Source organism: Pararge aegeria, chromosome 18, assembly GCF_905163445.1.
Source record: "Pararge aegeria chromosome 18, ilParAegt1.1, whole genome shotgun sequence".
NCBI lineage: Eukaryota > Metazoa > Arthropoda > Insecta > Lepidoptera > Nymphalidae > Pararge > Pararge aegeria.
Genome location: NC_053197.1, coordinates 6350443 through 6374655, shown reverse-complemented (window position 1 = coordinate 6374655; position 24213 = coordinate 6350443). Strand labels below are relative to the sequence as shown.

The 24213-nt window shown below is 33.9% G+C and overlaps 4 protein-coding genes across 5 annotated transcripts; 2 read left to right on the top strand and 2 right to left on the bottom strand.

Annotated features, from left to right (window-relative positions):
• Positions 1-25: 25 nt before the first annotated feature.
• On the bottom strand, positions 26-3315 carry LOC120631392 (40S ribosomal protein S19a). Of its 2 annotated transcripts, none has more exons than XM_039900939.1 (4): positions 3254-3315; positions 1973-2043; positions 1130-1339; positions 26-235 (listed from the first exon to the last, which is right to left on the bottom strand). In XM_039900939.1, the coding sequence occupies exons 2-4, from the start codon at positions 2041-2043 to the stop codon at positions 55-57; spliced, it is 462 nt and encodes a 153-aa protein (XP_039756873.1). In that variant the 5' UTR covers positions 3254-3315; the 3' UTR covers positions 26-54. The 2 variants fall into 2 exon arrangements, with proteins under 2 accessions (XP_039756873.1, XP_039756872.1); XM_039900938.1 differs by having other exon boundaries at positions 3159-3270.
• A 1581-nt stretch (positions 3316-4896) lies between these two features.
• On the top strand, positions 4897-7170 carry LOC120631682 (protein lin-52 homolog). Its single transcript, XM_039901350.1, has 4 exons — positions 4897-4972; positions 5104-5205; positions 5447-5545; positions 6699-7170. Exons 1-4 carry the CDS (start codon positions 4930-4932, stop codon positions 6836-6838), a joined length of 384 nt encoding a protein of 127 aa, XP_039757284.1. The 5' UTR covers positions 4897-4929; the 3' UTR covers positions 6839-7170.
• A 202-nt stretch (positions 7171-7372) lies between these two features.
• Positions 7373-13585, bottom strand: LOC120631680 (1,25-dihydroxyvitamin D(3) 24-hydroxylase, mitochondrial-like). Its single transcript, XM_039901349.1, has 10 exons — positions 13170-13585; positions 11561-11798; positions 10768-10961; positions 10126-10324; positions 9733-9803; positions 9415-9518; positions 8968-9137; positions 8288-8353; positions 7984-8197; positions 7373-7531 (listed from the first exon to the last, which is right to left on the bottom strand). Exons 1-10 carry the CDS (start codon positions 13522-13524, stop codon positions 7421-7423), a joined length of 1722 nt encoding a protein of 573 aa, XP_039757283.1. The 5' UTR covers positions 13525-13585; the 3' UTR covers positions 7373-7420.
• Positions 13586-15773: 2188 nt separating this feature from the next.
• Positions 15774-23495, top strand: LOC120631596 (probable N-acetyltransferase san). The gene is made up of 3 exons (XM_039901240.1): positions 15774-15955; positions 16092-16415; positions 21851-23495. The coding sequence occupies exons 1-3, from the start codon at positions 15948-15950 to the stop codon at positions 22047-22049; spliced, it is 531 nt and encodes a 176-aa protein (XP_039757174.1). The 5' UTR covers positions 15774-15947; the 3' UTR covers positions 22050-23495.
• Positions 23496-24213: the final 718 nt, after the last annotated feature.

Genomic DNA, 24213 nt, shown 5'->3' with positions numbered 1-24213 from the left:
CAAAAATACTAATTGAAAACAAATCTAATTTTTTATTTTTTATTTATCATAAAATTACAGAACAATAACACTCTGTTTGGCGGCCTGTTTCGCCTTAAGACGGACTTGTGCGGCAATTCTGTCGAGGTCACGCCTGCCTTGTACAGTGAGGATGCGACCACCGTCTGCGATTTTCTCTACCAACTTCAACGCTTCGAGCGCCTGCAGTGCTTTTCGGGCAACACTACCTGATGATCTGAGAAAAAAAGGAAATATTGTTTCAAATATCAACTGTACATACCAAAGAAAAAAAGAGTGCAAAAAATTAATTTTAAGCGTATTTATTATCAATAGCTTATAAGTAAATCATGAAATATTACTGGTTGTGGCATAAAGTACCATAGGATATTATAGTGTGAATACATACTGCAAATGCTAGAATGGAATATTAAACAACTAAATTAAACTAAAATAAATAAATATACTATGACAATACACACATTTCAAACTAGCCCCAAAGGAAGCATAGCTTGTGTTATGGGTGGGTACTAAGATGACTGATGAATATTTTTATGATTAATATACATAAATACTTATAATATACATATAAACAAGTGTCTGGGATACTGAAAAACGTTCATGTTCATCACACAAACATTTTCCAGTTGTGGGAATCAAACCCACAGCCTGGGTGTAGACTCAGAAAGCAGGGTCGCTGCCCACTACGCCAATCGGCCGTCAAAAAAAAGGGACAACATTAGCATATTATGTGTAACACAATAAGCATATGGCACAACAGATGGATTTACCACTCAAAATTATCTATCAGATAGGTTAACCTAAGAAGCCAAAGTTTAAGACTAGTTTGTCTTTAAATATTGCTTTACTTGCAATGTAAGCAGTCTTGACAAAATAAGTTCTGACTTAGAAACAGTGCAATTTTCAGCAGGTCTTGCAAATAATTTGGAACTTGTGAAACATTGGGTATATCATTTTTCAATATTATAAACTATCTCATCTGTAATCAAGAACAAATGAAGATGTGCTTGATTTATGGTATATCTTCACTGCCTTTCATGTACAAAATCTAGACACCAACTGTTACTGATGTTGTCACTATTCAAGAAAGTATTAAATGTTTTACATTTACCTGCAAAAGTGAGAGGGTGTGACACCATTGCGTTTGCGGCCACCAAATATTTTAGTGACAGTTTTGACACCCACTGGGGAGCGAATATAGATATGGCGGAGCACAGCAGCGCATCGTACATAGAACCAGTCTGGGTCGTATGGCGCCAATTCCTTGAAACGGCCAGTCTTCACAAGGTCCATGTGTTCTGGTACCTTGACCTTGCCAATCCTGAAACAACAAAACATTTCATCAAGAAAAATTACATTTTAGACTTAATGCCAAACTGTCTCTTCAAATATTTGCTCCATATATTTTCTTACATAGGCCAGCTTATCACAAGAGTTTCTGGCTACATGTATTGCAGCATAGATTTTATATGGGGTTTTTGAAACTCCCTGAACTCTGATTGTATAATAACTCTGAAATTAGTATATGCCTTTCACATCAGTCTTTATAGCGACCATAGCTTAATTGGTGGAAGCGCTCAGGCCGCGATTGCCCGAGTCGCAGGTTCAAATCCTGTTGGTTCCGAAAATTTTTATATGCATTTTAAATTTATAAAATTAATAATTCCTCCAAGTGTAGGTAAAAACACTTATAAAAAATTATAAGATGAAATTATTGTTTCAAAAATCCAGTAATTTTGCCTCAGGGGTCATTGGCAGTATGCCAGTTTATAATATAATAAGTCATGCCAGTATAATAATTATAAATGCAATAGATGTTTTCTGATAAGAATAGTCTATCTTATAGAAATATATAAATGTGATTGTAGACAAGAATAGTATAGCATTGTGTTTACAATTTTATGTAATTAGTTTTGGAATCAATTTACATAAGTCGAGCTGTAGATATACATACTTTTTCAAGTGAGCAGCAACGGTCTTGACGACCTTGTCTTGTTCAACATCCTTCAATGTGACGGAACGCATCTGAAATTGTAACAAATAATTAATATTGGCGGCGAGGGTAAATAGTTTAACAAGAAAATATTTCCCTAAAATTTGGAATATTGTAATACTTATTGTGAAGTGGTAATAGCCCAGTGGATAGGACTTCAACTTCACTTTCTGGGGGCCGTTTGAATCCCAGCATTCACCTCCAACTTTTAAGTGATGTGCGTTGTAAGCAATTTAAATATCACTTGCTTGCAGTGAAGAAACACATGCATGCATGCTGTGCTTCGTCATACTGTTCTCAAAGGTGTGTGGAGTCCACCAATCTGCACTGGGCCAGTGTGGTGAACTGCATCCTTACCCCTCCTCACTGTGGGAGGAGACCTGTGCCCTGTAGTAGGCCAGTAATGGGTTGATATGATGATAATGATGATGATGATGAATACTTGTTGAGTATTTCTTAGCTTTCAATGAGATCAACTCCTTGTCAACTACTTTAGAGGGTGCTGCATCCCAGGTTTTTAAGCCATTACTCATATGTAAGGTTTCTCAAATTCCTTTGCAGTTTAGTGGCTCTTCTCTGAGCTATTTCAAAGATTCTATTATCTTAAATATGGACTCATCTGAAAAGCATACTCCAGGTCAAAGGTCTTACTTGTACTATAAATGCTTTTTTAATTGTTTAGATACCAAACCTTACTACACGATTTTGAGGGGTTTCAGGTTACAAGTATATTAAAAATCATTTAATTTTCTCATAACATTTTCTAGAACATTAGAAGTTAGAACAGAAGTTCTGTCACTTGGTATTTGCACTACTCTTTTCATAATTGACTAAACCGAGAATCTAATTCTAAGGCATTCAGCGATGGTAACTAAATTCAACCTTGTCACCAACTTAGGTTATGTTTTGAAGACCAGAAAATATTGTGATATTCACCAGGAGTTTTAATAAGTATAACTTTAAATTTGTACAAAAAACACTCCTAATTAAAACGCGTAAATGATACGCGTATATGCGTCTCGCTACGTTAAAATGAAGGCCCGATTAAATTATTTTCACCCATTCATGCAGGTTCATTGACGTTATGTTTAGCGATTGTTTACACATAGTCTAACTGTTTTAAATAATACATATTTATTTCAGTTACCTTAATTAGTGTTGTTTTACAGTTTATACACTTCTATTTTGATATCGCACTGATTAATTTAATAAATACCATGCGGTTTTAAACACGACACTCACCTTGCCTGTAAGTTGGCAGCCGGAAAAAGAAAGAGATAAAATATATTATTTTTAATAACCCGCTCCTCTTTATTCTATGACAAGGCTTTAAGCTCTAGGTTTTTAGATTTTAATCATGTTAGTTTAATATTGTTTCTTGTGCGCGTGTGTATGTCGCTGAACTTCTCCTAGACGGCTGGACCGATTTGAATGAGTTTTTTGGTATACGTTTGGGTGGCACCCTGATTACCATGGTTTAGATTCACAAGTTAGCCCGACAGATGGCGCTGGGGTCCGATAGTTATATATGTACACAATAATCGATTTCGACAACCCTAACCCAACTACACCAATGCGAACTTGAAGAAGAAATACTAAAGCCAAAAATACAAAATAGAATACAAAAATGACTTGAAATTATTTTGGCTTTTCTCAAATTTATTAATATTTCTCCTTCTGCTCTTAGCCTCGAAGCTTACAGCCTTCCCAGTATTGGTGTTCCACGGGGTAGAGTACTGTCTCCTCTTTCTTTTTCTATTTTTATAAAAACTGTCTATGAGCATATTTTGTTGCTTTATCATCTTTACGCTGATGACTTTCAATCATATATAATGTATAATCTCCGGTTGTTAACATTTCAGAAGCTGAACCTGTACCTGTAAGCTGTACCTGAAGTAGACCTGACTGAGGTCCTCTTAAATAAATTGAAGCGTTAATAATAATGTATCAGTCAGAAGAAGAAGAAAAAGGTATCAGCGTGATCTACATGACTTTACTCTATTCTGTTCTTTTTCATCCCTGGCCACCGCCATACCAGGAGTGTTTTAAATTTCTAGATCCTTGCAAGCCCAGCGTTCCTTGAGGGAAAATAAACTAGTATATATAAAGCCAATTTACGTTTAGTTTACCTGTATGCAGAAGGATGACAAAGAAAGTTTAATCAAATTAAAAAATCATTATCTTTATCATCACATCAACCCTTTACCGGCCCACTACGGAGCACGAGTCTCCTCCCGCAAAGAGAAGGAGTTCAGGTCGGAGTCCACCACGCGGATGTGGATTGGTGGACTCCACACACTTTTGAGAATATTATGTAGAACTCTCAGGCATGCTGGTTTCATCACGATATTTTTCTCTACCGTTGAAGCAAGTGATATTTTAATTGCTTAAATGCCTAAAGACGAAAGTCTTTAATGAGTGTGTCCTGCCTATAATGATATATGGAGTGGAGTCGTTTAAACTGACAGCCGACTTCATCTGCAAATTCAAAGTCGCACAAGACGCTATGGAGTGAGCTTTGTTGCGTTGGGTAAAAAAGTGGCGTGGCTGGAAGCGGCTGGATAAGAAAGGCGGAGGACCATATGTGGTGGCGGTTGGGAAGGCTAATGCATAGCGTTGGACGCTTGAAGGCTGTTGATGATGAAACTGATGATACAATGTATCCAATAAAAATATATAAAATATTAAATTCTAGAATCGTCCAAACAGTTTTATTATAAGTATAGATTCCTAACTTTCTTATTTATTTTAACTAGACTAGATTAGACTTTTTATTTTAAAAATTTAACCCTTTGGATCATTCTCTATTCATTACACACTTGAATAATTATTAGTGTTTATCTAATTATCCGATTTTCTTGTCTATGACATTTTTCTAAATTGTCTATGTTTGTTTTGTTGTTGTCAAATTTGAGAAAATGGCCGCGAAACAAAATTCTATTGCAAACGAAGATAAAATAGGTAGAACTCGTAAATTGTGCAGTTTTCTCACTAAATGATTAATTATATTACCACCGCGATTGCTGTATATTTTTAATTGGTCATGTGCTTTATATGATTTCTTACTTTACTCTTAAATGACATTCTTGCAGGTCAAACAACGTCTGATGATATTCCTCTGACATCTTTAGAAGAAAGCCTCCTAAGTTTGGAGAAGCTTGATCGGGCTTCCCCAGAATTATGGCCCGAACAAAGTAAGGTCTTTGTGGTTTTGCATTTTGTAGACTATCGAATATTTTTATTCATATGGTCATTAATTTAAAATGTGGCGGGATTTACCATTCTAATGTTGTCATTCCGACCTCCATTACGCTTCATTTTTGGCATATCGGTTAATAACGACTGCTTTTTAAACATTAAAATTTGAAATGGGCGATGGAAATAGTAATCTTTCAAATGACGAACGCTCAAGGTGCTCAAACGATTCGTTCGCAGTTCCCGGTGTCTCGGAGTTTGCGCCGTTACAGAATCCCAACCAATCGCCACCGTCATGGAATAAAGGGTTAACGAAAGAAGACTACGCTTATATGCAACGTGAGTAAAACAACAGTGCTTATACAATTTCAATTTGTGTGTAGAAATAGTAAAATTTTAATCAAACGGTAGTTTTTTAATTGCTGTGATCATGATTATGTGGCAAGTTTGTGTAAACATTTTATTTTGAAACTATTTAAAAACCTGAAATTCTTACTGGTGATGTTTTTTTATAAGTTCTACCTTATCTGTTTAACTTTGACCTCCTAGTAAATATTTAAGTGAGAGAATGATTTTACATCTTACAGAAAGGTGTATTTTTTGTCCTAACCTACCCAATTTTAGTCCTATAAAGGTTTGCTAAATATTCTTGAATAAACAATAAATTCAGATGTAATGTGAATACTGTTTTGTAATTAAATGCATTGGTTTTATGATAATGTATTGCTAGCTGAAAATCTGACTGGCAAGGGACACAAGTAGACATGAATATATTCACATTTGAAACTTACTCGAGATTTGACTATTTATTATTACTACTAGGTAATTGTGTATATTTATTTAAAACATTGTGTAGTATTGGATCTCGGGAACATATATAGGATTACTGTTTTTGCCAGTTGGTTGATCAGCAGTGATGAGGATAGTTATCAAACTAGGTAGTATTTATTTAGAAATTAGGGATTCAAATTTCACTAGACTTTATAAAATCGAGTAATCGTAACATTTATTATGCATTATTTATGCTTAACTGAAAATATAGATTTGTTGACTCTAGACAAGCCTAATTTGAAAAATGAAAAATGGTTAGTTATTTGGGACAGCTGTTTTAAAGAATGTTAAAACGAAAGTCTTGTCTCAGAATAAGAAGGGTCTAGCCACCATGCTGGCCAAATGCAGATTGGTAGACTTCATGTGAGATTTATTTGCTTAAAAACTCAATTTAAATCCTAAAATTAACAGGTGCTTGCCAGAGATTGAACTGGGTACCACTGAAAGGGAAGCCAAAGTTGTAAAACTAGTTCACTAGGTAGTCATTTTTTTTTATTGTAATAATTGACCTGAAATTTCACTTCCCCCTGCGATTCTAAGACTTGCTTCTGTGTGTTTGTAATAGCAGTAATTACTTTACCTAGTTGTAAATAACTTCTCAATATAGCAACTTTTTGTCTCTGTAGTTCCAATATAATAAGTTTTTTTTTATTCATTTCAGAATTAGGCACCCTTACAACAAGCAGTCTAATAATGGAGGTCAAGAAACTTCATGATCTTGCCTATCAGTTGGGTTTAGAAGAGGCTAAAGAAATGACAAGGGGCAAATATTTAAACATATTTTCTAGGAGAAACCGATAACAGTTTCTTTATTATCAGTAAGTATTTTACTGATACACTCTTTAAAATGTATATACAAAAACATGTCAGAGGAAAGTTGCACAGCAGTTTCTCTCATTTGCAATAACGTCAAACTTTGTTTACACTGTCTAGGCATTTGTTTAGAATATACACTGTTCATTCGGAAGAATTTTTCTGTTTGAACTGGTATTACAATTGCATTTTGTAATAAATGCATTGTAAATCATTTTATCGGTGGAATCCCTTTTGAAAATAACATATAGATGCATTAGTCAGCTAGCTTAAATGTTTATAAACGTATAAAACTTGTGACTTGATAGTCACTACTACTGTGTTTAATCTGTGTTTATAGAAAGTAATGTAATCACTAAATAAATTTTTCTCTAAGGGACGGCAGATCTTGTACATTATTGATTGTACTTGTACATTACTTAGTACCATGGTTAAGACCAGAATGATTTTGAGGTGTAGGTGCCTTTGTGATATCTGGTGTTGTGTAAATTTATAAGCAATAATAAAGCCTTGTTATAATTTTAGTAATTTGTTTTTATTTCCTATAAAAGATAATAAAACAAACCTTAATTATATTTGGTCAATGAACCTTATTTTGATTGGTCTATCCGGTCTTGCAATAAAACTCCTTGTAGGATTCACGTCGCCATAGTGATATTCCAGTTTATATTTTTGGAGAACCTTAAAAATCAGAAAATTTTCCTACAATTGTTTGCAGAACATTTGGAAAAAAAAATCGGAAGTAAAGAATTCAAAATTCTAAAACTGCAGAAATTAGGTCCATTTTATCCAGCAAATCTTGTACTAAGGTTACAGCGCACTTGATTCCTCTCAAATTGAGAAGGGTTTAAGGCCGTAGTTCTAATTTCACACCCTGGCTAATTGCGGATTGGTCAATCTTCCCACGTCAGTGAGCGTTATGGAAACCTCTCCGTCATGTAGGTTTCCCCACTATGTTTTCCTCTACCGTTAAATCTATGATAATTTAATTGCCTGAATTAAAACCGAAAATCGGGATCGAAATATGTCCCACTGAAAGTGAGTATGTCTCAGTTTTACCTTGTAGGCCATCCCGCACCGCAACGCTTTCTTCTATCTTTCTCGAGATAGAAGAAAGCGTTTTCCGTTCTTACCCTTATAGCTAATAGTGACATCATAGTTTCAGCCATGTTCTGTCCCAAGCATTTCCGCGCACCGTGCCCGAACGGTATGGATGCAAATGCGTGGTAATCCTCAGCGTCCGGTTTGAGCCATCGTTCGGGGTGGAACTTTGTAGCATCTTCAAAGTTACTTTCCTTTAGCGAAGCGTGTTGTGTTGACATTAAAATCAATGTCCCTCTAGGGATACTGCAATTATTGTTTAATTGTCACGTTCGGAAAAGTATAATCTAATCGATAACATATTTTGTACATTTATACTAAGTTGTTACAACTTACTTGTATTTGTCTAGTGTGATATTTTTTGGTAGAACCCGGGACAGCATTGGTATAGGTGGGGTAAGCCTGTTAAAAATTTAACATTACATTTTCAGCAAACAACATACTGCACTTTTAAAACGTGTATTTGCTGTGAAGTGTTAGGTTAAAAAGCATAGTTTTGAGAAAGATAGGATTTTTTCATTTTTATTTAAATTAACTAGGCGTTGACTACAATGACTAGGAAATTTTGAAACTACAAATTTAATCAATTTATTACAGTATTTAGGTCTCCCAGAGTCTCTGCCATTATGACTACATCGTCGGCAAACCGAAGTTGAGTGATGTACTCGCCGTTAATGTTGATGCCAAGTCCGTTCCAAGACGTCCTCCAACGCAGCGGTAAATAGTTTTGGGCAGATAACATCTCTCTGTCGCACACCTTGCTGCAATTGGATTGGTCTCGTAGTCTGATCCTGTATACGAACTGACATAGTGGCGTTTCTGTATAAACACTGCAACACTTGGATAAACCGGTAGTCAATTCGGCATCTCTACAGTGACCTAAACACAGCCCAAGTTTCCACCAAATCAAAGGCTTTTTAATAGTCCACAAACGCTAAGAAAAGTGGCCTTTTTACTCTTCAGTCCTCTGAATAACCTGAAAACCTGCTGAAATATCATTGCACACTAATCTCTACCTTAGGGTTTCTTTGATACATGCTTGTAGATAAGGAGTGCTTTCTCGCAATTTTTCAATACCATGTACTGTTGAACTAGGGTGTATACATTCGACTTCGTTGTAAAGGGTACGTTGAATTTTTTGATGTTTCGCTATGTTGTATAATAAAAAAGCCATGGATGTGGTAATCTGTGAAATAATTGAGTTTGTTTTTATTATAAACGTGAAATTTTAAAACTCTCGGTCTTTTCGAGGTCATTTTAAAAGGACGAGGTACTCGACTGGCCAGTATACTAGTAACGTACGCAGTAGGTACGTGATAATGTGCGATTAGAGGGCTAAAGGGAAGCTGGAGGCTTTAAAAATTTGGATCGTCTGTTTATTGGGATATATAATTTGATTTCGACTAAGTTTTGATTTTGTTTAATATTATAATAATAAACAATTTTTAAATTCTTTCCGTTACCGTATTCACTCCAATAAGCATCATGTCCATTAACATAGTTGTTATGTCTTCGATTGTTAACTTATCTTCGTGAAGTAACATTGCACTTGTCAAAGAATCCAAAGCTGTAATAAAATTAATATATATATTGGTCGATATCTGCGGTAGAATTTAAAGATATTATCACTCGCAAATCTTTGTCCAATTGGATTCTAAAATCTTAAAGATTTACTACCTCTACATCTCTCTACATTTGCCTGATTTGTAGTGATCAGATGACATGATGATTGAAGGTTTGTTTAGGTGACGCGACACCTAGGTATGGCAAATAAAACTTACACGGCTTGTCGTTATTTTGTGTCTTCATTGTGAGTTCAAGTTCAATTTCTAAAACTTTTTTACCAATTAAACTGAAAAAAATATGTTTTATTAGTTCTTCTCTTACCATGGAAAAATAAATTATAAATTATCTTTGATTACACTATTTAAACACAAACACTTTATTTCATGAATGTAAGCTTACGGTAGCTTCGTGGTATAGAAAAAAAAAATTATGGTATCACCATAATATTAAAATTTCGCGCCACATCTTTAATTACCTTTATTTACTTCCTGCAATATATAACCTATAATATTTATGCGAGCATTTATGGACCCCATTGCAAAAAACCCAAAATATTTAAAAGGTTTACTATAGTTTGTTTTACTACTCCATTAATCAACTGATAGTACCTGTCCAAACTGTCGCAGTATTTCACTAGAATGTACCAGGCGGGCGTAGTAAAGAACTTCCAGAAATGCATGCCCGTCTCGCACTTTACGATCGCTTCAGTTGCGTGCTCCAGGCTATGGTACATCCACGACGAGTCGCATTGACTGTACACCAAGTCAGTGTCTAACATCGAAAAGTTCTTAGAGAACATTATGAGACCTACAAATTATCATTATTGAAACGTAGTATTGTATAAATGTTGCTTGACTTCACAACATTCCACTCCGTCACGAGAACTTCCTTTTAAATAACTGCTTAATTGAATGTATAATTAATATTGTTATCATAAGCTTTAGGGAGAGAATGTTTGAGTGAATGATTGGCATAATGATCGTACAAGAATTGCCGAACAAAACATAATTTCATTTAGCCTACTTTAGGGGCGTCATGATAGGAAAAGTCAATATTTCTAGCGATGGAAGTTACCCCTTCTCGGGGTTAAGGAAAATTCTGGGTCTCACGATAATCGGCGATAGCCACAGCAATCCTCAGCAATGAGGCTTCTTTAAGTAAAACTTCCAACAGATCTAACCAATATTCAAAACTAGAAATTGAGTTCCCATGACACTATTGAAAACTACTTTAGCTTCATTAAAACTAACCGAGGCTATCAAATGCCCATTTATGCAGCTCTTTGTACAAGTCTTTAGATATCTCATCCTGGTAGTTTCTAATGTTATACACTTTTATTGCGAATTTTTCACAAATTTCGTACATTCCTTGCGCATGCTGTGTTATCAAATTATTTGCTGGAGTGTGTACAGCAGATCTTTGGCGTGCCCACTCTTGACCTTGGCTGTAGAGAAATGATATTTTTTTAAACTTAGTTTTTGCAAACGAACCAACTTAGCAATTTACACAACTACAACCTAATTTGCCGGTGTAGTTTCATGACAAATGTTTGATAACTAAACTTAGTTATAAAAAAATCTAGAATCCGTGCGCTATGAGCTGGCAAAGAGGTAGTATAGCTTATATACAACTCTCAAATATAATAACCTTACGACAGAGCTCAGCGAGACTCGAAGCTGAAGTGGCGGGTGGGGCACAGAGCTCGGATGACCAATGGACGTTGGGGTTCCAAGGTACTGGAATGGTGGCCCAGCCACTATAAATGCAGCGTTGGTCCGCCCTAAACAAGGTGGACCGACCACATCAAGCGAGACGCTGGGAGTGGCTCAAGACCGTGGATTTTGGAACTTCCTACAAATACTTCAATCGGTTGAAGTGATAAAGGTGACGAAGATAATACATTCTGAGATACTATTGCATTGTTTACTCATCATCCAAAAACTCAAGTAGGTACCTAAAATCTACGCAAATAAACTGTTCATTTTAAATTATATTGTAAACAAAATAAAAAGTACAGTATAAGTAGTACGGTAATCAACTAACTTAGTATAAATCCCTCCGTAAAGTCGGTTTTTATGTTCAGTACGAAAGTTTTCGAGCGACTCGAGCGTGGACCTCACAGGGTGTTCTCCTTCGAGGCTAAACACTTTCTGGATGTGATTAGGATGATTGACCAATACAATGTCAGTGCCTACTGGGTTTACGTAACGAACCACTGGACCGAATTCATCGAATAATGTCGATATTTTACGAATGGATTTCCTCTTGTTTATTAAAGAGCCTGAAATAATGAGAGGTAAGTAGCAGACTACAATTGTAAGTTGGTACCTAACTACTCTGTATTTTTATTATCATAGATTTAGTGTACCAACCAATTTATATTTAAAAAAGGTTTTAAATATTCCAATATTTGAACTGGCGAGGACCGCTGTATTGGAATGCCGTTTTAATAATTTGATGAATAAAAAAACATCTTAGTTATCATTCATTAACCGATATAAAATAAAATGTTGTTATTTTAACCGAAATCAAACTATTTCAACTTCTACGTTGCTCTACGTAAGATGGTGCGGCGAAACATATTTCAATGCATCGCCTATACACGATCACCGCACGTATAGCGCAAGCGGCAGTTTCGTATTTTGTGCTGTCATAGTCTGTTCTATTACTGTGTTATCAGGAGCACCGTGATCCGACTAGGATCCCCCAGGCCTTCCTTGCATGCAACGTACGAGCGATGAAATTGAGCAAATCTCATAAACTTATTATCAAATTGTTGTTGTGGTAGAGGTGCTAGAGTGGCGACCTACCAACGGACAGTACAGCGTTGCTAACTATAGCTATACTTCTGATAGATGGATGCAACAAGCACGATATAAAACGTGTCGCTGGCAAGCGGCGCAAAACCATAGAGTACAGAAATCCCAGCAAAATACCTATCTGTTAAAAATAACAATATATACTTATAATAAAGCTGTAACTGGAAGATTTCTGTACATTTAATACATTTTGAAAATTTTGACCGTGGGATTATAATCGATACTGAGTCCAAAACAGATTTTTATTGAATTTTTGTCTGTCTGTCTGGGCATCAAGTTAAAACTACTGAACGGATTTGAATACAATTTGGTAGCTGATATTCCGGGTCAACATATAGGATACTTTTTATACCGATAAACAGTAAGTTTCCTCCGGGAAACGGGCTGATAATTTTTATCAATTTAACTTCATCGCTCCATTAAATTTGAATCGATTATAATAATTCTTTTTTATTAGAAAGTGTGTATAGTACACACTGCACTACAAGCATGTGTTGTCTAATTTTAATGAAATTCTGATAAATATTGTCGGAGATAAAGGACATAACTTTCACAAATAACAGTAAGTCGCAAGGCATATGGGAAAACGATGAATGCATGCATACCATCCTACTTATAATATAAATGCGAAAGGATGGATTGAGGAATTATGTATGTATGTGTGTATCAACTATTATGATGACAGCTTACTAACTCAGTACACCACGTAAAATAATAATGGGCACGATGATTATTATGTTAGCATCAGATCTATTCTAGCTTCTCGATTGACTCATACGCGGGCGAAGTCGGGAGGATCCGCTAGTAAATAATATAAATTGATAATAACTCACCAATATTAAGTCCGAACGTTAGAAAACCAACAGTAATTTGGGTACCGATTTCCGTCAAATATTTCCGTAAGGTGGACAAATACTTCAACGACTTCGGTCCAGGGACTTCGTCAAATGGCAGAACTATCGAATCTCTATTATTTAACACCATAGGAACTACTCGTGGACTAGTAAATATATCGCATTCAGTTTCAGCAGGGGTAATTAAACCGGACGGTTGCTCTTTAGAATCCTCCTGACTAGTAATGATTTCCAAAGGTTTATTATGCATTCTAGCATTCTCCCAAATATTTAGTTTAACAATAAAATATTTTCCTGCATTGGGATGAAGAAGCCTCAAATGGGTCAATATCATTTTTCCTTATTAGGTTTGCTTTGCTTATTAGAATTTTTTTTTAATAATATTTTACGCAGTGCAGTCAGTTTAGCGTTTTGACACGAAAACAAAAGATAGGTATTGTTTTAGTTGAATATTTGAATTAACCGCCTATAAATGGAATGTAGTTTAAAAATAATAAGAATATCTATGCATACCTATGAAGAATGATACCTCGAGATTTAATTAAAAAAGCATTACTTGAAACAATTAGCTAATACCAATCTTCTTGTTACCTCGTTGGTAATGTTTATATCTCAGGTTTAGATCCTCGTTGAAGCTTATAAGTTGCAGAATTTCAGAGAGGAATAAAATATTTTTTGATTTAACACACTATAATTAAATCAATGTCTGGCAAATATCGTAGCGTTTGTATTCTCATTGCGCTTAATCTAAAGACACGAAACTGTTATAATATCCATTATAAAATATTATTTGTCCAAACTTAAATTATTTATTATAACAAGGACTTAAACTTTCCTTTAAGTATTTTGGTAATTGGCTTCGTAATTCAATCTAATGGTAATATATTTTTTTTTAATTTAAAATTAAATTAAACTCAGTTCAATATCATATTGAACTGGGTTGAAACATGTAGGTTTCCTCACGATTACGAGAGAAAATACACAACACAACATTTTTGGCCCGATGCAGGATTCGAACTCTATGCAATAGGCAGCTATTATTATTAGGATCTTCGATAATGATTAAAACAACTAATCCTTTTCAAATAAATAATCACTCAAATCAAGTAAAAAATCTTATAGAAGTCAATTCACACTCAATTTCCAGTCAATCACACCAAATTAAGAATTTGGTGTGATTGACTGGAATTCTCATTTTCAAAAAAGGAGAAAAAATGTGGTTCCCATAATATTTCTATTTCTAATAATATAACGTATTTTAAGGTCAAGAATATTGGGTACTTTTTCTCTCCTCAAATAAAGTTATATCGAAAATTCATCGAAATTGTTATTAATATAATAACAATTTCGATGAATGCGCGTTTTTGATAACTGTTTCTTTTTAAACTGCTGCTAATGCAAAGTCCTTAGCGGTCCGTGAGATTTCTGATATCTGATAGTTGATCTATCTCTCTCTAGCATACGGTTGTACCAAGTTTTGGCTGTCTCATTGCCGATCTTTAATAAGATATTAAATCTATGGATTGCACTGTTTGTAGATATCATTGATTTTTTTTTATATGTTACTTTGTAGATATGCCCTATATGTTAGTACTAGCTGTTGCCCGCGACTTCGTCTGCGTTTGATTTTGTTTTTTGATGTGGCATGAAATTTAGTTGTAGTTCTAAAAAAATTTAAACTATTCAGTATCGCTTAGCCTTAAATGAGGGGTTTGCTGCTGTCCGCTGAGGAGTTCTGTCCTCTATCTCCAACCACATTCAGATCTACACAAAGTTTGGGCAAAATTAAACACATATTATAACCTCTATAGTACAAAAATAATTATTTAAATCGGTTATAATTTGTCGGAGTTATGGTGTTAAATCGTCAAACACTTGCATCCCCTCTCCCAAAGGAACCGAGCTTAATGTCGGGATAAAAAGTATCCTATATTACTTCTAACACGTCCAAGAATATGTGTACAAAGTTGCATGAGGATCGGTTAAGTAGTGTTTACGTGAAAGCGTAACAAACAAACTTACATTGACATTTATTATATAAAAAGTAGGGTAGGGATAGGGATTAGTAGGGATATATCATATCCATAAACTAAACTAAACTATTTAGTTTATGGATATATGTGAAAATAAGTGTTCATCTTTGGGCACTACAATCGCTTGACGAAGTGGTATTTTAAAGTTGAATTTTCAAATGACCTTTTTGTGTTTTGCAACGCGAGGCTAAAATATATATACCTTATTCAATAACATTCAATATTACTCATTCTTAATTCTTGGGTTAGGATTCATTCATTGTTGATTCATTCTTATTTCTTAGGATTATATCTTGGTTACTCCATCAGCCTACCATGATATAATCCTCGGCTCAAACAGTTAACGGTACATCCGTAGGAAACCATGACAAAATAAATAAAAATTAAAGCTTTTAGTTAATAATTTAGTACTTGTATTCTCATTGGATACAGCTAATTTCAACTAAAGCTCTAACATACATTATTTTCCGTAGAAAAGAAATTAATGGCAAACAAAATATAAAAGTATGAAAGCACTGGCCCGTTTCTGTCAAGTGTCAAATGTCAAATGTGCGTTGTATGGTTGTGTGGCCATGAAACCACCCCTTCATGCTCAAAAGGTGACCAAGAGCAACCAAGAGTGAGCGAGTAAGCGAACTAGTAGATGGCGGGAGTGATCTCGTGTGATATAACTGTGTTATATTAGTTTTTAAATTTTAGTGTAAAATAAAAAGTAGTTATTAAAATGACTAGGTAATAATCATTTACTAGAACTATGAATTATATTTTTAGTGATATACATGCCCTTGCATTCCTCAAGTGTAATCAAAGTACGTCTTTAGAGTATCACTCGAAATCGTGTGCTAAAAGAACATCTTTGCTATTTCAGAGCTAAAATAGAACTCGGCGACGTGACACCGCATAATATAAAGCAATTAAAGAAGCTGAACACGGTAGTATTCCCTGTGTCATACAACGACAAATTTTACAAAGATGTCCTAGAGGCTGGCGAATTGGCTAAACTTGCTTATTACAATGATATCGTGGTGGGTGCCGTTTGCTGTAGAATAGACATGTCAGAGAACTCCAGAAGATTGTATATAATGACCCTAGGGTGTCTCTATCCGTACAGAAGGTTAGGAATAGGCAGCCTAATGGTGGAGCATGTGCTAAAATATGTTGAGCAGGATGGCAATTTCGACAGCATTTTCTTGTAAGTATTCACTTTATATTGTATCTACTTAATTTGTGACATTAAAACTAATAGGATGAAGGTTAGACAAACATACAATGTTGGGAGCAAAAGTAACCTATCATGTCTAACTTTAATCTACCTAATTTATCCTAGGGCTGCCTGTTACAAAATCCCAAAGATAACTCCACCCAAATTCGATTTGGAGATTAAAACATTTAGCAATTTAAACCAACTCTTAGTTAATCTTCTCTTTATTAGACATCTAAAATGACATTCTATTTTATGTATAAAAATAAAAAGTAATTTATAACCATTAAAACACTGTAATATAAAATCTGAAAGAAAATTCTCCAGAATCAGTTTACGTAAATCAATATATATAGATTTTATTATTATTGGTAATTTTGGGTTTACTAACTGAATGAATGAAAAAAAAAAAAATGAATGAATGAATCCTTTAATTATTCTTAAAGGACTAACCAATTTTTCAGAACATAGAGGAAATATAGATAACATAAAAAAAAAACCTTACAAAACAAAGTGTAAATATTTTTTAGTGGCATGTTAGTTTATACTTATAGCGTGTTCGATAATAATATATTAAATTTCACTTTCAATTTCACTTTCACACAAAATGAGCCACATATATATATATATATATATATTATATTTAGTAAAGGGACGCCTGCCATTGCCAGATGGGTGATCAGTCCTCAGTAAGGACTATTCCCCATGTTTTAGACACTGGCACTGTCCCGGCAGCATCCCCCACTGAAACCTACCAGTCTCTTTTGTGAACCTCACAATATCCCCTATAGAGAGGTTTGCCAGGTCTTCTACACTTATGCTTTCCTTACCTTGTCGTTCCCATCTTACCAGCGTACATTGGGCACTCAGCTATGAAATGAAAACTGATTTCCACCTCACCATACTCTGGACAGGATAGATCTTCTGCAATTCTCATTATCATTAGGTAAAAGAAAAAAGACGATCCATACTATGATCCATCAGAGAATAGTCAATAATATTGTTTAGCGAAAATGAAGGCATAATGCTGAGATGCAATGCAACACCACTGTTTTAAAGTGGGAAAGGCACCCATTTGCTTGACTTACCTGAGCTGTGTCTTAAAAGGTTCTGTCTGACTCCATTGACTAAATGAACAAAGAAACAAAACTTAATAGTACTACTTTTCATTATGGTTTATTTTGATTTGGATTTTGCATTTTGAAGAGTATCAATTCAGGGGTGTTAATATTAACCAATTAAACTTAAGTAAAACTAAAGATGGTTTTAACTAATAAAACAAATAATATTGTTCGTTGATAAACTTTGTGTGTCAACTTATCATCCAAATAGATATTAGGATGAAACTATCATCCTTTATTTCATCCACAGGCTATTAATCTCATATCGCCTCTTTCATAGATATAGCTTTTTAAAGCATTGACCCACAAAACTGTTGCACTATAGGTTGGCTGCTTTATTGATTGGAATTAAATATTTGGGTATCATTAATCAAGATCGTTGGCTTAACATGTTTCCAGTGTATGGGGTGTTAGACAGTAAAAATTTTGTAGGTTGGTGGAATTTTGCAGCAGTAAAACTTAATTGATAACTAATTTTGCCAATCTCAGGAAGGACCTGGTGATCATTGGTCAAAGATGCTTACCACTGTTGCTTATTTAATTACTATTATAGACAAAAAGGCATGAAACCAGTTGCTAAGTGGTTTTATGTAATATGTACTTAATTATAACCTCTTGACAAGCTGCCTAGAAGTTATTATGATAGTTAGTGCTTCAATATGTAATACAGCTTGTGTAATACAGTGTTTAATGTGGACAGTTAAAGCAAAGCAAGCAGACCTATAGAATGCAAAGAGTATGGCTGCACAAGTTCAAGTGTGATAAAACTGATCTCAGTGAGCAGTGTTATCTGTACCTGTGTAAACTATGTAATAACTTAGGATTGTCATTTTAGAGCACAAAAGATCCTGGAGGTTCAAAGTGCATCCGCTGAAGCGGGCCTCATTACAAGATGATAGATATAAGATTGTACATTATTTATTTTCAATATTTTCCTACAAACTTCAGAACCTGATTTTTGTATTGCAAACACGATTTTTATTAAAAAATGATCCAAGCCTTAGACATTTAAATTTCTGGGCCACCAGCGGAGCGCAGCGAAATTTAAATTTTGACTTTGGTCTTTTATTTTAGTAGTTATTTGAATCGCTGTTGTTTGCTTTTTCTGTCCGTATTTGAAATGAAAGGTTGAAGAGTCTAGCTGTATGCCATAAAACAAGTTGATTGGTTCCTTAGGGTGTGAAGGAAAGGTCGAACAAGCAAACACACTTACACATTTTTTATAGTGTTAAAAAGTAAATTTTGTTCCTTAAATAGAAAAGAAAAAGTAATTTATAAAATGGTACAATGAGATAAGGATTTAGTGAAGTTTTTTACACTTATTTTGTCTGGCTAAGAAAACTGAACCAAATTAAAGTTGAGCATTAAGAGCTGATATGATTTAGCATGAATTCATGTTTATTTTGTAACCAAAACTATAATATAATTTGAGAGCTCTTTTATTGTTTTTTTGCTTGTCATTTTGTTTGTACAGCAAACAGAATTCGTCTTAGGTTTGTATACATTTAATATTTAACATTGCCCATGTTAGTTGATTATTATTTTTAATTTGGATGGTAATGCTCTTAATATTTTTAACATGCACAAGGAGTGTTTATTTTTAATTGCCTAATTAAACTTGATTATTAGCTCAATCTTTAAATAGCTCGTTTCAGTATTAAGTAAATTAATAAATCACCCTTATAAAATGTTTTCTTTCTTTTGATGGCCAATTTTCGCAGTGGGCAGCAACTGTTTCCTGAGTCCAAGGCTGTGGGTTTAATTCCCACAACTGGAAAATGTTTGTGTGATGAACATTAATGTTTTTCAGTGTCTGGGTGTTTGTCTGTATATTACAAGAATTTATGTCTATTATTCATAAAAATATGCATCAGTCATCTCAGTACCCATATCACAAGCTACGCTTGCTTTAGGACTAGAGGGTGATGTATGTATTGTTATAGTATATTTATTATTATCACTAGCCGTTTCCCGCCCGCTTCGCTGGGCGAATTGAAAAAGGAAATAAATTACATTTTATGTTTCATTTTTATTTATTTTTTTCATATTTTTATCATTCTCCTTTTTTTTTATTTTTGTATGAACATAAATAGGCCCCGCGGATAGAACTGTAAGCATCGATATTGTTTAGACTTACTCAAATTCCAAATTCCATCGATTTAGCCTGTATCTTTCATCCAGGTGATTTTTCTCACTAATATTCATTGTAACTTTCAATGTGCAATCATTATAACATTTCCGTGCCTTTCTTCCAAAAATTAATAATAATTGACATGAAGAAAAAAAATTGAAATGAGCATTGAAAGTTTAAGTTAAAGTCATTGCAAGTCTCATATGTGAAGTTGAAATCTGTCTAGGTTCAAGTGCGACGAATTTTCTGTTAACTAAAATTTTCTCCGTGACATCAATTTTTTATAGAAAGTTAATTGTGCATGTTTTTTATGAATTCTATTGGAATAAGTAACTAAATTTCTTTTCCACATCTCCTGTGCTTGGAAAATGCATTCATTTTAATCTGTTACATTTCCGCGATCCCGCAATAAAAGAATTCGTCGGTTATGTAGTCTGCAAAAGTAAAATGAATGTAAAATTCTTAGTCCGTTGATTGGATAGCTACATGTAAAGTTAAGTTTTTGAAACCTCTCAATGACTTTTTCTCCGCTGCCAAAAAGACGATTGTTGTAAGGAAATACACGAATATCCCTACATACACGAAGATCCCCACCAAATTTGGAGTCTGTAGAAGTTACAGGTTAGAAATAAAAATTTTAGATTTTAACACCCACCCCCGCAATTCCTGTCGGAAGTAGACTTTATTGAAATCCATTTTGAGATGTTCTTTATGTGAATAATAAAAGATTCCTACCATATTTAGAATTTTTAGAAGCTTTATTTTGAAATTGAAATTTTTTATTGTTAACACCCACCCCCGCGAACCTTATTGGAGGTGATTCATTGTAAAATCCGCTCGAAGATCATTTTTATATTACATATAGAACAATCTCACTAAATTTGGAGTCTATAGGAGTTATCGCTTGGAAATTGAAAATTTTCATTGTTAACGCCCCCGCAATCTTCTTTGGGGTGGGATATCGTAAAATTTGTTCATAAATCATTTATACATCACTTATAGAAAATTCCTACAAAATTTGGAGCTTGTAGGAGCTTTAGCTAGAAAATTAAAAATATTAATTGTTAATACCCACCCCCGCAACCCCCTGTGGGGTGAGCTATCGTAAAATTCGTTCATAGCCTATTTCTACACCTCTTACAGAAGATTCCTACCAAATTTGAAGTCTATAGGAGCTATAGTTTAAAAACGGGAATTGTTCATTGTTAACGCCCCCGCAATCCCCTTTGGGGAATGAATTTCTTAAAATCTATTCATAGCTGACCTCTACATAGCAAAAGTAATATTCCTACCAAGTTTCACGTTTCTAAGTCTTATGGTTCCCGAGATTTCGTAGTGAGTGACTATATAGATGGGAATTCTTCGATTATCATCGAAATTTTTAACTTTTTATCGGGCTTTTTTAAAATTTTCTTACATACAAAACTTTCTCCTGACAATTCTGAAGATAAAAAAAAAGCCCAATTGGTCCAGCCGTTCTCCACTACCGTGAGTAGATTCTTAGCTGAATGTAAAAAACCATAATCCGTTTAATACACTCTGTTGAAATCCATGAAAACAAAAGAATCAAGAGAAAATGCTTATCTTTTGTTTTTATTAGCGGGATAAATGTTCATAAAAGTAAAACAGCAATAAAAAAATGAAGGAATGTTGGAATTCAAAAAATAGATAGCCATAAACCATCTAGGAAAAATTTCGCATCGAATGGTGGTAGTTTCATGTCGATACGATCAGTGGTTTAGGCGTGATTGAGCCTCAAACGAAGACCATTTTCATTATATATATATAGATAGATTAAATATTCTTCCTAACTGTGTCGAAATCTTAATTTGTGGGTAAATCATTTTGTGGGTGAATTTTAGCTTGTGATAACGGTACAATTTTTGAATTGAATTCACAAATTTTGAAGGCAGTAATCTTAAATTTTTTACATATAAAAAATCTTGTGTCAGTGTTTGTCGTTCCACTTTGTTAACCTATTTATATCAAATCAAATCGATTATGTATATTTGGCAGGTATATAAAGAAGAGAATAGATTATAAAGTATATTTCAGATAAGGGTCTCTAGTTTATATTCATTGATCCCACCATCGCACACTAAAAATACATTTAGTTAGTTAGTAGTTAGTAGTTATTTAACAAACAAAATTTATTAAAAAAACATTGTTTTCAGGCATGTACAAGTCAACAATGAAGGTGCAATAGATTTTTATAAGAAGTTTGGCTTTGAAATTGTCGAGACGAAAGAACATTACTACAAACGGATAGAGCCGGCCGATGCCCACGTCCTACAAAAGACCCTCAGAGAACCACAGCCTGCGCCATTAGTCAATGGGACTGTTCCTCATGCGAAGACCAATGGACACGATTGAAACTAACCAAGGATTCTCAATGTCTCAACTAAGTTGTTATTGCGTAAAGCCTCATTTACATGAAGAGAGTATCCCGTTCTTAAAAATCAAAGAAATATAAAAAGCTGAACCTTTTAAATTCTATATCACATTTAAGAAGCCCTTGATTAATAGTAACGATCATGAAAGTAGTTGAGGTTTACATGAATAATAACACAGAAAAGCAATAATATCTTAACACTAACAGGACGAGATACTATCTTCATGTAAATGAGGCTTAAAAGAGCAAGTGATAAATAAAATAAGGAACATAATCAAGTCACTTTTATATTTACACAAACAATTATTTGTAACGATGGATTAAGAATAGTAGGGTTGTGGTTTTGGAATATTGAGGCCATAATTGAGGTAGTTAAATTATGACTGATTTCATTCTAATATCTATGTCAAATCTTGTACTGTACAGATAATATATATGTTAAAGTACTACATAGGCGTAATTGGGAGAGGTTTCCTGGTCACAAAGGGAAAAATTGTTACAATATTTTTGCCGAACTTATTTTCCATGACAAATAGCATTTTCTTGCTTCAAGTTAGGCAAATGAAAGGGAATAAAAAACATGGGGCTTGTTATCTTATTTTTTTTTAAATGTGTGATTGACAATTTTACTGAACTAAAATATTAATGACTAAAAGCGCAATGTAAATTTCTAAAAACTTTGTTCTCTGGTGTGTAGAATCATGTGGTGGAATGTGATGATGCTGTTATGGATTGCCAAGAAGATGCCTATTCACTTTTCTATGATATTTGCGTACAGTTCATATTATCCTAGTAATGCTTATGTGGATACTTGTGTTAGTTGACCGATATCTTGTTAAATTTTCCGATATGCGCCTATCTGATACATGTTTACAGGAAACTAAATATTATAATACATTTTTGAAAATAGCTTAGTATTTGTAAATTTCTCTCCAGTATGTGTAAAGTAACATAATTTAGCTCTAGGCATTCTTTTACCTAAACTTTAATGGCATTATTTCTGTGTCCATTTTTTACTACTGTACTTGTATAATAATGTAAGCTTTACAATACGAATAGAGAGCTCCCAATAATTTTGATTCAAAACATAACAGGATGGTTTTTTTAAAGATATCACCTCGCAATTATTTGATAATACGTTTTAGATTTTGTCAATACGTAAGAAAAATGTAAAAATATGTTGTTATTTTTGTCAATACTAAGCATATTGTACGATTTTTATTTTTTAACCCAAATTTGTTAAAGTATTATTTTATTGCTTATTTTTTTTGTTTTATGTAAAACTGTCTTTCTCTGTTTTAATAATAGGTGTTACCAAAAGTCAATTTGCCCGCTGTCGAAAAATTTTCTTAAAAAATCTTTTTGTTGATTGTCATGTTTTCTAAAACTGTTAGATTTAGTACAATAAACATGATTAATAATTTCAATTTTGTCTTTCTTTTCTATAAACAGCCGGTTTTATATTAGAATAAGTGTAAAAATCCAATTAAATAACTCCCTCTCCAAATACTAATTATTTGGTTGTTTAATGTCCAAACGAAATTGGAATTCGACTATTCGAATGAAATTTGCACCTGATGACATTGGTGGTTCTGATTTACAAAACTCTTAATTAAATTAGTTTGTCTAAAAATAAAAAGAAGTCTTAAAATTATCATAACAAATTTTCAACATAACATTTTCTTTTGTTAGATTGTAATAGCAACATAGTGGATGCCGCAGCCAGTTCTGCGATATTCTCTTATTCGCCTCGTACGACACTCGCGGGAAGAGGACAACTGTTGCCATACTGGTGGGAGTGGCATAAAAATGATAAAGATAAAGTTTTCCTTTTGCCACAAAGATCAATGTGAGAAGGGTAGGCCTAATTTTAAATGAGACAGAAAAGTAAAAAATGATTATAAAAACAAAAAAAAAAAAAACAAGCTTACATACTCATTTGTGTTCGAGAACCACGCATGCCACTTCTAACCGTCACAAAGATTTACATAATAAGAACACAATGACTGCAAGCGAACTATTTATTGGATGTACAAACTACAGCAAAAACAGTCAAGATCCTTATCTTTATTACTTTTCTATACTGATCGACCTGTTTCGTTATCTGGACCCGTTATTTTTCCCTTTAGTTTTAAGCCGGTTCCA